At 41.2% G+C, this 16,439-nt stretch overlaps 1 protein-coding gene and 1 pseudogene across 4 annotated transcripts in view; both read right to left on the bottom strand.

Annotated features, from left to right (window-relative positions):
• The window catches only part of adcy3a (adenylate cyclase 3a), a 60,339-nt gene extending 44,113 nt beyond the window's left edge, over positions 1–16,226 (bottom strand). Inside the window, exons 1-3 of one of the 4 annotated variants that reach the window (XM_085176685.1) lie at positions 16,163–16,226; positions 13,123–14,208; positions 1,645–1,794 (exon numbers count right to left, since the gene is read on the bottom strand). In XM_085176685.1, coding sequence (XP_085032811.1) covers positions 1,645–1,794; positions 13,123–13,842 — 870 coding nt within the window. In that variant the 5' untranslated portion in view covers positions 13,843–14,208; positions 16,163–16,226. The other 3 variants (XM_085176683.1, XM_085176686.1, XM_085176684.1) reach the window with 3 other exon arrangements.
• Positions 5,910–10,300, bottom strand: LOC146507605 (uncharacterized; annotated as a pseudogene).
• Positions 16,227–16,439: the final 213 nt, after the last annotated feature.

Here is a 16,439-nt window from a genome sequence, read left to right as displayed (position 1 = left end):
CACATGTCAAACGCACCTTCACAGAAGTACGCACACAGACCGACAGGCATCAGCAGCTTTCAATATTGTTATCAAAATTCAACAGAGAGGCCAAGAAGGATCAAACAGCTGAATAGGTTGGCTCTGTGATTACAGCTGACACTGACTCAGGAGGCTGGTTGCCTCGGCAACCATCACCAGTCAGATGCCTCTTGATTGGTCAGCAGCTCTCATCTTTCACCAGCCCATGCTCTTCCATCAGTATTCTGGGAGTTTCTTTCACATGTTTATCACCACTGTTGGGTTACTTTTCCTCTCAATTTCTTCTCATAGCACATTCACACTTGACATCTCTTTCTTACTTGCTCTCTCTCTCACACACACACACACACCATCTGCTCCATAAATAATAGTAATTTAGACCTAGCCTAGCCTAGCGGCCACAGATGCAACAGCAGAAGGGAGCTGACTGCTGATATGGTAACAGCTCAGACAAACACGCCAACATACAAATAATGTGTGCATATTTTCCAAAGTGAGTGCTGCTATCTAAACAAACAGAGGAAACACATCTATGCAGCCCTGTTGGTTTCATAAAGCCAGACAATAACTTATATTTGGTAGTGTTGTTCTCTGTGCTTGTGCTTCACTGTGGACTTGGGCAGCTCCTGCACACATACGAACAAAAACAGTGAAACAGAAGGCTGTACTAAAGAGCGAGATACTAATTTTTATTTTATCTGCCCACCACAGCAATTTCCCGCATGCATTGAAAAAGTGCTCAGACACACATTTTGGGAGCAATTCAAACATATAGGAATGCTGGAACGTTCATAACGCTTCACAAGGAACAAATGGTGAAAGTGAAAGCAGCAACATTTAAATAAGTTCTTTTTTTTTTTACTGATTTTGAGCATAGAATTTAGAGTTTATCTTAAATGTATTATTTACATTCTAAACACATGCAATCAGTGGCTAACTGGTGATTCTAAATTGCCCATAAGTATCAGTGTGAGTAGCAATGGTCGTTTGTCTATGTCAGCCCTGCATCAGACTGGCGACCTCACCAGGCTGTACACGGCCTCTTGGTTCCAGCCCACCGAGACCATGATAAGGCAGAAGACATTATTTATTTGTAAATTTAGATTTCTATTATTATTCTACCTCTCTGCATTGAATCATATCTGTTATTAACCTCTGTCTCTCTTCCACAGCATGTCTTTATCCTGTCTTCCTTCTCTCACCCCAACCAATCACAGCAGATGGCCCCGCCCCTCCCTGAGCCTGGTTCTGCCAGAGGTTTCTTCCTGTTAAAAGGGAGTTTTTCCTTCCCACTGTCGCCAAAGTGCTGCTCATAGGGGGTCATATGATTGTTGGGTTTTTCTCTGTATCTATGAAGCGCCTTGAGGCGACTTTTGTTGTGATTTGGCGCTATATAAATAAAATTGAATTGAATTGAATTCTCACTTAGATGAAAATAGGTGAAATGGGGAAATCTCTGTTTTGCATTTAGTTGTATAATTCTGCACACTAACAGTTGCCCGATCATCGTGGATATAAAAGCCAAAACTTTGACTATCTTAAATATTCAGGTTTAGTTGATGAGTAATAAAACGAATCGTCAAAGATAACAGTTGCCTGTGCACACAGTGTCTGTCCTCTGACCTGTTGTTGACTCTGCTCCTCCAGGTTGAGTTTGACCTCCAGTGACTGTCTCGCCTCCAGAAAGGCCTTCCGATGTTTCCGATCAGCCATGTAGTACGACATGATGCCCACAGTGATGGCACAAACATAAATCACAAGGTTGGCTAGAAGCTGAAAAACAAGAAGTGAGAGTACATTCATCATTTCACTTCTGTGCACTCTTACAAGTTTAGAAATGACACAACTTACTTTTTAAAAATTCATATAGATTTAAAACAGTACAGCAAATGGAAATCCTGTAACTATAATCACCACATTGTGAATTTGCATGTTCTCAGTCCAAAGACATGCAGTCAGTGTTATTAGGCTAACTGGTGATTCTAAATTGCCTGTAGTGTCGATGTAAATGTGAGTGTGAATGGTTGTGCGTCTCTCTGTGTAGCTCTTTTGTCTAGGGTGTACCCCAGAGCAGGGACAGGCTCCCCCCACGCTGAATCAGATAAGTGGAAGAAAATTAATAGAGGTGGGAATCACCATACATCCCACGATACGATATTATTGCAATTTTTTACAATATTTTGCGATATTCAGATTCTGTACATAAAGGTAAACTTTATCAATATTCATTTTCTCTAATATCAAAGTCTCACACTCAGTCTTTCTCTCATTTCAGTTTGATTGTTGACAAACTGAACGGTTTGTATTACAGTCTAGTCCAACTTAACTGAATCAACCATCTGGTACAATTATAGCTATTCTGAACTATGCAGTTTATGAAAACTATGCAGCCCCTTCAGCAACTGAAGAATTTGAAAGTAAATTAAAACAAAATATAATTTTACATTAAATAAAAAAGTTTTAAACTTAATTAAAATAAAACATGTCTTAAATTAAAATAAGTAAACTGTCATGTTTATTGCTGCCAAAAAACAAGTTAAACACATTTGGACAGTGAAGGAATGTCAGGATTCTTGCTCAGAAAAAGGATCAACATGCTCTGAAGTCAGAGCACAAAAACCTTTTTGTAACAAAATATCGATTTCTGCTGTCCCTGTATCCATACATTATTAGCAAACAGAATATCACCATGCTACACAGTATCCATTTTTCCCCCACCCCTAAAAATGAATCGGATGAATACGTTTTTATTCCAAATGTGTAATTGCACATTTAAGGTGAGGTTTTGTTTGATAGTGTTTCTCCCACAAATCCAAAGTCACCCATCAAAACTACACAACTAATTGATTAACTGCATAAACATTCACTGAGCTCGGCAAGAGTACCAATACATCAGCTAGCTAACATTACTATGGTACTCTTTTCTCTATGGTTGGACCAAGTCCTTTGCACTACTTCCAAGTACTTTGCAACCTGCAGGTCTCCAGCAGGTCTTTCTCTTGTTTTGAATTTATTGTTTGTATATATGTATCGTTGCTGTCTTGTAACCGTCCAAAAGGCTTCCTCGCATAAAGGCCGCTTTATCACAGGGAAAAAAAAACATTCTGGAAGAAGAAAAAGATCTTCATTTAAAGAGTCCTGTGGGTGGGTTCTGCATCCGCATATCTGACAAAATCAGTTTTTAAATTGTGTTGATAGGTCACGTAAAACCACAGTTATGATAAAAAAAATATTATATTTGCATTTGAAGTTATGAGAATAATTTGTTTGTTAAAGTTTGTGGTTTTTACAGTGAAAAATACTCATTTTTACAACTAATTTAGATCAATTGCATTAATACAGTATTCCTAAATGAAAAAAAAGTGAGATGTGAGGTTGTGCTGAAAAGAATGATACCAAACAAGGTAAACAGTTTTTAATGGTGAAATCAAAAGTAGTCAAAAACGGTCAATTATACCCTGGACGCCAGAGGGTTGAACATGCGCATGATTATTCCACATAGCTGATGTGCACAGTCCCTGACAGGGAAGAGGGCAGAGTGGGGCCTGAATCAAACCTGTTGAAAATCTTCTTCTTTCAGACTACAATTGGCTAGTTCATTCACAAAGCATCTTGGCATTTGTACTGGGGTCCTTAGACACACTAGTCTTCTTTCTGTGCTGTATGGCTCTCTTTGAATTTCTTGATGATACTCCAGTTCTTGACATTTGGAAACACTGTGGAAACTTTGAATATCCCTCTCCTGCTTTCTGAGCACCAAAATTTTTTTTTCTTAATTCTAAAAGGATTTCTTTTGGTTATTGCTATCATCCAGCTTAAACCCTTGCTCAGGGTTCATACACCTTTTTCAGAGTAAAATTCAAGCACTTTCAAGGTCCATTTTAAAGCTTTTCCAGCACATTACCACTTTGATAAATTACATATTTATACAAATACATACAAACTCAAAATGATTTCACTTTTTTGAAATCGTACAAAAAAAAGAGTATTATGCTATATGTCACTTGACAAATAACTTCAAATAAAATAAATAAAGAAAAAATGGGGAAAATAAAGGCATAGTGCACTTTTTTTAAAAAAGAAAAAGAAAAAAGAATGCACTAACAACTCAAAATACTACAAAAATATTAGGGGTGCAACGATACACAAAATTCACGGTTCGGTTCGATACTTTGGTGTCACGGTTCGATATTTTTTCGATACAAAAAATGTTCATGCTTTTTTAATTTGTCATTTATTAAAATTATAAATACATATTTTAACTCAAAAGTACAGTTTTTGAATTTAATGTTGCTGAAACAACAAAGTAATTAAAATAAATAAATCTGTCTGATTGAGGAATCCCTCATCTTTTGAAAAGAGAGTTTATTACAGAGAAATGTCTCTTTCCAAAATAAAAGCTATACTATACGCTTCTTCTGGGCTATATTCTCAGCAGCATATTAAACATATCAGGTCCCCATAAGGAGAATCATGTGCTAACGGCTGTCTAAATGACTCGGGTAAAGTTTGTAGCATGCTGCTTGTTGTTTTTGTCTGCTTCCACTTGTCTTTGCACGAGGATGATGTCGGAGTAAATGTGCAGTCATATTCGTTGTGTTCCCACTAGTGCTGTCAGCGTTAATCTGAAATGACGTTAACGCCACAACACGGCAAATCTCCGTTAACGAGCTACCGCGGATCGCCCCGTGCATGGGGCTGGACGGTCAACACGTTAACGAGCTAACTGCGCTAACACACTAGTTCCCACCAATGTAATTGAGCATTGCTGGCACATCCAACATACTGTTTTACTTTAGTCCATGACGCGCTTACCTTCAGGGTCATACGTCACATGAAGACCAAAATAGTTCCAAACGCCAGATCTGAATGAGGGTGGGGGAGGTTCAATTTGCCATGTTGCAACGAGCTTAACTTCTGTCTTGCTAGCTTGCCCTGCGCTCAGTGGATCTGCGCTCGACAGTGCAGCCTAGGCGGAGTAGTCGAACGCAGATCCACTGAGCGCTCAACACAGACAGCATCGTCAGAAGAAAAGTTGATAAAATAAATTTAAAAAATTTGTATTGTTCGATACATATGCGTACTGAACCCCTAAAAAATAGATAGGGCAAGTCAATGTATTTATTTATTTATTTAAATATTTGGATAGACAACTTTTTTTTCTAGTTTTGGTTCTGTACATTACCACAATAAATTTTAAATGAAACGAGTCAGATGCAGTTGGAGTGTAGATCTCCAGCTTTAATTCAGTGGGTTGGGTCAAAAACACTGCATTAAATGTGAGGAACTAAAGCATTTTTTAACACAATCCCTTCATTTCAGGGTCTCAAAAGTAACTAACAAATTAAACAGATGAAAATAAAATGTTAATTTCTAGTACTTGGCTGAAAACCTTTTGCTTGCAATGACAGCTTGAAGTCATGGACATGACCAGATGCTGGGTTTTCTCCTTTTTAATGCTCTGCCAGGCCTTTAGTGCAGCGGCTTTCAGTTGCTGTTTGTTTGTGGGTATGATTTGGGTCATTGTCCATCTGTATTATGAAACACTGCCCAATCAATTTGACTGGCTTTAGCTGGATTCGAGCAGCCAGTTTGTCTTTCAAACACCTCAGACTTCATTAGGCTGCTTCTGTCCCGTGTCGCATCATCAATAAACACTAGTGTCCCAGTGCCACTGGCAGCCATGCATGCCCAAGCCATCACATCGCCTCTGTTGTGTTTTACAGATGATGTGTTGGCTTTGGATCATGACCTGTTCAACACCTCCTTCATATTTTTCTTGCAGTGATTCCGGTAGAGGTGGATATTGATTTCATCTCTCCAAAAATGTAATGTTTGTTTGTTTTTAAGCAACTTCAATTTATACTTTCTAGTCTTCAGACTTATGAGTGTCTTGCACCTTGCAGAAAAACATCTGTATTTACTTTCATGCAGTCTTCTCTTTGTGGTAGACTTGTATATCCATATGACTACCTCCTGGAAACTGTTAGTTACTTGGTTGGCTGTTGTGAAGGGTTTCTTTTCACCATGGAAATGATTCTGCGATCATCCACTGCTGTTGTCGTGGACGTCCAGGTCTTTTTGAGTTGGTGAGTTCACCAGTGCTTGCTTTCTTTCTCAGGATGCACCAAACTGTAGATTTTGCCGCTCCTAACAGTGTGACAATTTCTTGGATGAGTTTTTTCTCTTTCCGCAGTTTAAGGATGGCTTGTTTCACCTGCACAGAGAGCTCCATTGACCACATGATGTCTGTTCACAGCAAAATCTTCCAAATGCAAGCACGACTCCTCAAATCAACTCCAGGTCTTTTATCTGCTTGATAATGACAATCATCATTCATCTAATCTCTTTTTTTTTGCTGGGAGTTGGCAACCCTATTATTTAGGTTGTTTAATTTTTCTACTAAGTACTCTTTAAAATACCAGAACAGGGAGGATGGTGCAGGTTTAAGTTTATTAGATTGATCAGTTTTGCTGAACTATGAAATATTTTGGGTGCAGTGTATTTTTTTTGCATACAGGTATAACAGAATAGCTTTAGTGTTGTTATTTATTTAAACTTGAGTATGAACTTATACAAAATGCAGCAAGATATTAAAAAAACAGTTTTATTGATTAAAAAACACTATATTGGATTCATATCGGTATCAGCAGATATCCAAATTTATGATATCGGTATCGGACATAAAAAAGTGGTATTGTGCCATCTCTAGTATATAAACTCAAAACACACAATTCACTTAAAATGAAGAGCTCAAATGTGAACAAATCAACTTGTTATAGGACTTGTTGGCAGAGGTGGGTAGTAACGAGCTACATTTACTTGAGTAAGTTTTTGAAAAAAATTTTACTTTTAAAGTACCTTTTTTGCACGATACTTTTTACTTTTACTTGAGTACATTTGTGAAGAAGAAACGGTACTTTTACTCCGCTACATTTGCAAAATTCGACTCGTTACTTAAAAAATAAAAATAAAAAAATTAGTTTAACACATTAGATAATATGCCGCCAGTGGAGTTTCCGGTAACGTTATAACCAATGAGATGTGGCCATGCAGTCACATGACCTGTTTGAAACTGTGGCGGGCAGAGCGGCCCAAGCGTTTCAAAGTAGCGACACACGGAAAGGAGAAACATGAAAACATGGCAGAGCCAGTCGTCTACGCTAGAGCTGAAGAGGATGAACAGCATTTTCCTCACATTCAAAGACTGTTTCTCTTAAAAGCAGCACAAAAGAACAGCTATGTCTTCAGCGTCGGTGTCTTCAGTGAGAGCCAAAACAAACAAACTTTTCAGCATGAAAATACTCAGCTCATAACCTGAGGAAACGGTAAGTTTTCTCTAAATATCTTTTTAGCTGTGGTTAGCTGGATGTCAGTCTGATGTTACAGCAGCTGTGTCGAGCTCGAGCTGCGAGTCATATTTTCGGCGCTACGTTGTAGTGAGATAAGTTTGTGGGTGTTTTGTGCAGCTTCAGCTGTCTTTTTAACTGCTCGCTGGTTAGCTAGCGTGAGCTATAAGCTAACAGCTAGCCTGGTTAATGACGCTGGAGTTCCACGCACATGTAAACAGCTCGTCTCTACTGCTGTAACTGTTAAATCAGAAGCAATACTGCGGCTGACAGGGTTTATTATGTGAAACAGCAGCTTGTTTAGTTTAAACAGTCTGCATTAAGCTGGGCAAACACTGTGCGATTTTTTCAGTCGCGTTATTCAGCTCCTGCTCAAACTGTACAATTAAATCTCAGAGGTTAGAAGTTCATAGGTCACGATGCAGGTCTCACACTATACGGCCTGATGCTCTGATGCGACCTGAGTGCTCAAACTGTGCGTCCATAACATGAAGCTTATCATACAAAATCTGTCCCTCACTCTCTGTCTTTCACTCACACAGACACACAAACACCATCAACTTTGCTAAATTACTAATGAAAAACATTGACCAGGCAGCTGGGATTGAGCAGCTTGGTTGTTGTAGTCGTGATAAGTTTGTGAGGCCACATTGAAAAGCCTCGGATACGTAAGGGTAGAGCTGCCACCCAGGCAAAAAATATATATACTTTTCATGTTATAACGTGATATAGCTCTATTTTCCTTTTGCCTGGGTGGCAGCTCTACGCTTACGTACTTGGATGAGCTTGCCTCATCCTACAAGTTGTGCCTCCATCTCTTGTATCCAGATCACACGCTGCACTGCCGTGCTGCTCCACCTTTTCTTTCATTTCTGTGTTTGTGCGTGCGCAGTGTGAGAGGCTGCGTTGAGGGGCGACAGGATTTCAAACAGGTTTGATTATCATGCGACCATATGATTGAGGATTGGGAGCTGGTCGTGAGGTGTTAACTGCTTTTCGTTACCCCATGTATACGACACGATGCACACACGATTAAGTCAAAACACGACCGATCCCCAAAACGGTTGCGTGACTGAAAAATCGTCTCAAAATGGGCCAAAAATCGCACAGTGTATGGCCAGCTTTTGGAGGCTAGCTCCAAACAAACATCTGCAGCTTGGCAGTGTATACAGCACTATAATGACCAGACCTAATTCTTTTGAAAACCTTACATCTTTCCACAGGTCTCCACTTCATCAGACATCACCTAGACACAGAGAGACACGAAGATGATGGATACATGGGGTCATGGATCATGGAAAGCCAGAAGCAGGGCTGGAGAGGTACCTTTCATGTCCATTCACTGGAGGTGTGGATCTATTGCATGGCTTTCCTCACATCGAGAAGCTGTCGATCAAAGTCAATACAGCTCTTCCTGCATCTGGAGCTTGTGAAGGACGTCTCAGTCATGCAGGACTCCTGTTCACTGCTGAACAGTCACAGCTTCACAGAAAGAACCTTGAGAGCAAACTGCTGCTGAAGCTGAACCATCACCTCACTGAGTGAAGAAATGGCACATTTTTGCTAAATATGCAGAAATAGTTGCACACCCATACAACTTATGGTAAACTGAGCTGCCTTGTATGAACATATGTTGAAGATGCCTCGTTCTGTTTTCTCTGAGGCTGCTGTGCCATTTGGAGCAAAACACAGCCTTAGAGTTCCTTGAGTTTGTCAGTTAGCTGTTTCTGCAAATCCTCCAGACGTTTTCTGTTGCAGCTCTTTGAAGCCTGTTGGACTTGAGATGAAGCACAATCAGCTTTTTCTGCATTCTGATCAGCAGGCTTTAGGAGAACCTTCAAAGCCTCCTCCATGGCTTTATCTCTGTTATCTCCTCTATGAGTCCTTTGCTTTTTTTGTGCTTTCTGCTCATCTTGCTTTAGATGTCTTTGGTCCTCAAGACATATGTGGTACTTCTGCTTGGCTGCAGTGCAGAGAGCAGTAGCTCCTTTCAACTATGTTGACCAAACCTCCAACATGATTCACATGGTCAATATTGATCCTCTGAGCAACCAGTGAATGCTCTTCAACGTTCTCAACCATCGCCTGCTTGGTGACCATCTTCAACAAAAACAGCAGCAGTTCTGCCTGAACTCAAGCCTCCTGAGTTCTTCTTCATGTGTTCCTCTAGGACTCTCTCTCTGTGACAAATCTGACTCTCAGTTTAGTGACATCCATGTGGTGGACTGCATCACCACAGTCAACTTGAAGGAGCTTTACAGGTGTAGCTTAATTCTTCACAACACTGGGCTTGATAAATGTCTCCATTAAACTCAGCATATTTGTGGGATAACTGCACATCAATGGCAGTGTGGGTTTGTCAGACTGGTAAAACTTTAAATACAGTTTCAGTTTTGGCAGTACTGAAATACATTTTCAGAAAGGACAGCATGTGAAGGGCACGCTGAGATTACAGGAGTCAAGAGGAACGGCAGAGGAACCGGTGACTTCTGTGTAGTCTTCCCTACATGCTGGAACATTCTTGAAAAGCCATTTAAGGCTTGACAAAACATTTCCCAGCTCCCAGTCTGTGGATGCACGGCGTTGTGTAGCATATCCAAACCAAACTTTTCATATTGTTTTGCCTGTTTGTTCATCAGTCTTATGCTGGGCTAGTGAGAAGGTCTTCCAGTTCACATTTGGACTGTCCATCAGCAGCTGAATCAGATTCTGGAAGCCCAGATCACAACACTTTCAATCTTCTCATACATTTGCTGTTTGACCCGCGGAAAATGATGCCAGGCACTGCAAGTTTACTTCATAGTCATTCCAGAATCTCATGTGCATGTCGAGCTGACGTTTCATTCCCCTTTTCAGATTTTCATCAAACATATCCAGACTCTTTTTCTTGGCTTTAGCTTTCAGGAGAAATGAGGAGCAATCCCAAACATATTTTTCTCTCCTCATCATTAGACTCCTTTGCTGTCACTGTAAGGGAACATGCTTCTGAAATGTCCCCTATATTCTCATATTTTTGTAGGAATAGTGCTTGTGGTATTGGTGGTAGTTAGATGTGGATTAGATGACTGTGTGCAACGCTGCTGGATCTTGATGCGGATGTAGCTTTACTGTTTGAGGTTCTGTTTGTCGACTGAAAAAAAACAAACCTGCTGGATGTTCAAGTCTTCTTATCAGATATTGATGCTTCTATACGACCAAAAATAGCAGACAGGTGTTATTTAAAAAAATAAATCCCAATACAACCATCAGTGATATGCTTCACTTTGTTTCTTTGTTTTTGCTGAAGTCCTGAATGGTCACAGACTGCATTGGGATTCTCAGCTCTATTTAACCCCTCAAAGTGTTCCCAAAGGAACCAAGTTAACACTTTAAAAAGCTGCAAATTGTAAGACAAACAAATATAAACAGTGTTCTTCTATTTGGTTGGTGACGACTTTGCTGCTATAAGCCTTTATTCAGAAAGCCTTGGTGATATTGGGCTAATATTTAAAGCTTTCAGTTGAGGGAACTGATTACAGTCACTGTTGCTGCTAAGTAATGTTAGCTAGGTTAACAGCATATTCCATAAATTATCACTAGTACTGCTTTATTGCATCACACTCACAATTTATCCTGTGAATTTGCTAACTAGCGAAAATAAACAAATTAGCATTACTTACTCGTTACCTTCCATGTGACTCCAGAATGCAGACTCCCCCACTGTGGAAATCCTTTTTGCAGACTTTGCATGTGGCTACGCGTGGATTTGGTCCTCGTCTTATCCATAATTCGTATTTGTCGTTTTCCAGCCAACACTCATTAAAACTGACTGACTGACGCAGAGGTGCAAAGCACGCCCCAGAGGAGAAATGCTTCTTTTAGCCTTTGTGACTCATTTTATTTCTCCATCTGATCAGCAAACTATGCAATCAAATACTCGTATGTTGTGAATGAAATACAGTTTTAAGCACCACATCCAAAATTCAAGCACTTTTGAAACCCTGAAAAGACAATATTAAAATCCAAGAAAGGATTTCACCTACACAAACCCTGCTTGCTGAAGTTTTTATAAAGTGTGTAAACTGGAAGATAAGCCTCAGCTTTAGTTTGATTTTACATTGAGCATTGAGAAGTTAAAGCACATCACTGCACAGCATTGGTTTCAGCTGTAGCTCAATAAAAAGGTGGCGTTTTCAGCAGGGTGATAACTGTTTTGGTTCACAGCCATCTTCTACTTATCCTTTGCATGTTTGCGGGGGGATTGAGCCTATCCCAGCTACCATAGGACAAGAGGCAGGAGACACCCTGGACAGGTCACCATGCAAAGCTAACACTGAGAGACAGGCTGTAACACACTAACTGCATGTCTTTGCACTGTGGAAGGAAGCTGGAGAGAAACCATGCAAACAGCCACCGGCCATTTTTTGTTCCTGGAATAATTCTTGTATCGTGTGCAAGCAGAAATTATTTATGTTTTCTATAGAAATAATGAAAATAGTATGTTTAGAAATGTTGTGTTGCAAATTCTCTGCTCTGCTAAAAAAAAGCACTAGGGGGAAAAACCCTTTTGTCCTCATTAAAGACAAAGTCAAATGGGACATAAGAAGCAAATGTAACACTAATAGGTGAGTTTTATACAAATATGTGTTTAAAACAAAAACAGCGCCTCCAGTTCAGCCAGTGGAGAAAATGTTCATGGAAGAATTTTATTAGCTTTTCCATTAAACGACAGATTTGGATCTAATAATACAACAGATGGCAACTATCACATACGTTATTGGTCCGACATAGTGGCACAAATGAAAGTCCCACTAGGTTTTGAGATTGACTGTAGTGCTGATTAGGGATGCAACGATACCAATTTTTTCAAACTGATACGATACCGATACTTGGATCTGAGTACTTGCCGATACTGAGTACAAAAACGATACTTCTACCACACACACAAATGCAATGAATTGGAAGACGGGTTTTATTTTATTCTCTGCCGATAAAAAATAAAATCTTAATAAAAATGACCACAAAAATTTCAAGTGAAAAATAAGCACTTCTGTTAAATTATTGCAGAGTCTCCACATTGTAATTTAACAAAATATCACTGAACTATTGGCACTGTCTCGAGCTTTCAGAATAATTAATAAACACTTCTGTTTGGAATAAAATAAATACAAATTAGGTTTGAGAATAAAATAAACTTTTGAATTATTGCAGAGTGTCCAATTTCATATCGCAGCTCGAGTATGCTGAGAAGACGATGCAATCCTATGTTTTCCACGGCCAGCATTGGCTGGTCATCCAGAGCGATAAAATGAGTCAGAGCCTCTGTTATTTTAACTGCCCGTGGATTTTCTCTTGACATTTTTCATCGCTTTTCCAAAACCTGAGTTAAAGTTGGCTGTTCCACACTGTTGACATTTTGTTTAGCCTAGCTACAGCAGCCTCCAGTCTCACTCGTCTAACCCTGTGCCTGTTTAGCGCGGGATGTCCCCCTAGTGGCCAATCTAAAAAACTACAACAGAAATGACAAGCCACCCTCTGATTAAGGAAATAAGTTAGTATCGGTTCATGGTATCGGTTAACTTTTACGAGTATGAGTAAGAGGACTCTGCAGGTTGTTCTGTCAACTGTGTAATCTGCGTATAGTTACCAGCTTATCCAGTATTAGTTAGTATCCCTGTGAAACGGTGGAAATACTTTACTGCCTTACATCTGGCTGCATGCCATTAGACACAGGAAATTCAATGCATTAACAAACAGACAACTCAACTCTCACCTGTCTGCCGAGTGCTGCGCCGTGTATGTCATCCTGCTGCTGCTGGGCAATGGTGACACCCAGGACCAGGGTGTGGACCCCACAGGACACAGTGGTGATGAGCACAATGGGAGTCAGTCTCAAAGGCAGAGTCAGAAAAACCGAAAAACTGAAGAAAGCCTGCCAGCCTACAGTGTCGCTGGCCTGGTGGAAGCGAGCATAATTCAAGCCCAGGTAGCAGAATATCTGAGCGGCTATGAGCACCCACAGGGCGTAGGGCAGCACCCGCCGGGAGATGCGGTCTGGCAGCAGCCCGAAGCGGCACAGCAGATAGAGAACGATATCTGCTGCCAGCCCCACCGACGCCACTAAAACAGACGCCAGCTTATCAGCGGTGTAGACCACAGCACACATGAGGATGATGTAGCTGTCGAACAGCGCGGCAAACACGACGAGCACCAGCAGGGTTTCGTGTCTCTGCCGTCTGAAGTAGGTCTGATAAAGATTCTCCAAGGACTCGGGCGCAAAGGTCAGGCGCATGAAGCGCGGCAGACAGAGGCAGCATCCCGAGGTCCGCACCGTGACCTCGTGTGTTCGCCCCACCGCCTGCCCAGGGTCAGAGGGCAACGTCACAGAGCAGTCTGCTGAATACTCAGCAGAATACTCGGGCTCAGAAAAGGCTCGGTTGCGAGGCATGGTCACATTCAGCTGCAGCTCCCCGTCTTCTTTCAAAGAAATCATAAATCAAACACCGGCTGAAGTCTCGGGTTCACATCCTGTGAGGGGAGCCCACATGTGTGGCCGTGATCACAGCAGTGCTGACTGTCAGGACACCGGAGAGACGTCCTCTCTGCATCCACAGTCACAACATCCAGTGAGGTCACTTGACCTGCTTAGCCTTCTCTCATAGGTCCAATCTGAGCACGCCTACTCTTCATCATCGTGATGTCCTCCTCTGGTTTTTCACCGTTTCACCTGAGCCCGGTCGTCTCCGTGTGCCACATGTCAAAGTTGGACGTATCAACATTTACTCCGCTGATTTTCTCTTCGTGTCGCTGCCTTCATTCCTCCGGTTTCCATTTTTGACTTCCATGACTCTCACATGACCTGAATAAAGAAACGAAAAGTCACCAGAGAGCAACAGGTAGAAGTGTCACGCTAACTTTTTTAACTGCTCTTTTTCCCGCGTGGAATCGTTATACAGCAGATGTCTTTAATGGCTTTAAATGACAAGAATCGGAGGGGGAAACATTTGAACTTATTTTGGATTTTCTCTCACGCACAGTCAAGATTATGCTGCTAATATTTGGTTAAATGTCCTTTAGCAAGTTGCACCTTGACTACATGCTTTTGACAGCCATGAACAAGCTTCTGGTTTATATTTGACCACTTCTCTTCTCTGCTGAACTGATAAAAGCTTAACTTAAATGAATTCTAAGTACAGTCCACGGTGCTTCTCAAATGTCTTGTACAGCAGTTCCAGTCCTCGTCCCTAAACATTTTCAAAGTACGGCTCTTTGTTTGCTAATCTGCTTATCTTAACACTGAACTACGAATCATTCAAGCATAAACGAGGCACTTAAGGGATGAACAGCCAACTATTTTAAACTGCAAACTTAATCCATGCACTTTGCTACACCAGATGTGTTTACATATTTTAGTTGAATCTATGAACAAAGGCAAAGATGGATACCAGTCCAGCTCACAGGTGACCACGTCACTAAAGGCTATATCGCAGCAGCGCCAGGTCTGAGTGTGACTAAAGCACTATTAACTGTGAAATATATATCAGCTTAATGAGCTGTGGGCCCTAAAACATGCAGGGGAACTGGACAAGTGTAAACAAAAGAAGAAGAAGTGGTTTTACAGCAAATGAACAGCATCTGAAAGTCAGTGCCAAAACTTTATGAACGGTGGCTTTCCAGATGTGTGCAGCTGTGTGTCAAAGCTGCAGGTTGGGTGTTTGGGGATCTCGCCACAATTATACGAATGTAGAAAAGTAGTGTCAGAGTTTGATACATCACACAATACCAAAAGGGTTTTGGACAGTGGCTTTATTTTTCGGCATGGCAACGATCCCAAACACATTAAAAATGCACAACATAAAACTGTCAGTGGGAGACGATCCTCCCAAACTCAGACGTTAATATCATTGAAGCCGTGAGTACGATGAGGAACTTTGGGATGTGCTCCTAGAAGCCCGAGAACTATTTCTGAAGACGTTTTAAAAGCTTGTTTATGATGGTTCACCTGTGCTGACGAATAAAGGTAATCATACTAAATATACAGAAGCTCTGTTTGCTCTGTGGACTGCGTGTGTTTGCACGTTTCAATAAATCCCTTTTAACCAACTGTAACTGCTGCACAGACAGATGGGTGGTTGTTTCCTGGGCTCGCACCTCTGTTAAAGGCAGGCGGTGTGAAACGGCCACATTTCGGCGTTGGGGTCTCCCCACGCTAGAGCGAGGCTGTCCGCTGCGGGCCTACCGTGTTACATGTTGCGCTCCGACAGGTACACATGTTGTAAATCACACTAAAAACAAACAAAAACCAGCGGGCTTGTGTTGCCTGAGGACATTTCCACGCCCACGGTGCTCGCAGGGACAAAAGGACGTGGGGTTCTCGGGTGGTACGCGGTAGCTGTGCAACAAACCTGTCTCTATGGCTGCGTTAGCATCTATTTCTTCGAGCGGAAACTTATCCCGACGTGATTTCCACTCCGGCTCTTCGCCGTCTGCTGTGTCCTCCGTGTTCACCTGCTTCACTGGCAGCTCTCCGTGGAGCTGTGACACCACAGTGTGTGCTGATGCAGCGCTTACCGTGAAAGCATCCGTCTCCCGTGGGTGCTAACGTTATTCCCCTCAGACAGATATCAGCAGCGGCTCGCGGAGCTCCGCACGAGCGGATTCACGTGAAGGTGGAAACAAACGATAACTGAAATCTAACGAGTCACAGAAAGTAGCGGTGCCCGGTGGCTCCGCCCCCTCCTCCACTGTTTTTAACATGAATTATTATTAATGTTATTTTTATTATTATTTCATTATCATTATTATTATTTTACCTCGGATGTTTTCCGCAGAAGACACGGAACAGCTTTATCACAAGCGCAACCAGCGAGGCTTCTGGTGGCTTACAAAATAAAATCACACAGGAAAGAGCAGAAGTCTGACTGAAAGCTAATTTAATGTGAACATTTAAAAGTCGAATAATACTCTACAGGCCACACAACAACCCAGTGTCTAAAAACGGAAAATAAGCACCGTTTGTATAAAATATTTCAACTGTAATAACTATAATAATAATAGAACTTGCTATACAGTAAAATAAATTATCTTTGT

Source organism: Neolamprologus multifasciatus, chromosome 11 (genome assembly GCF_963576455.1).
Source record: "Neolamprologus multifasciatus chromosome 11, fNeoMul1.2, whole genome shotgun sequence".
In the NCBI taxonomy this organism is placed as follows: Eukaryota; Metazoa; Chordata; class Actinopteri; order Cichliformes; family Cichlidae; genus Neolamprologus; species Neolamprologus multifasciatus.
This window is presented reverse-complemented; position numbering and strand designations above follow the sequence as displayed.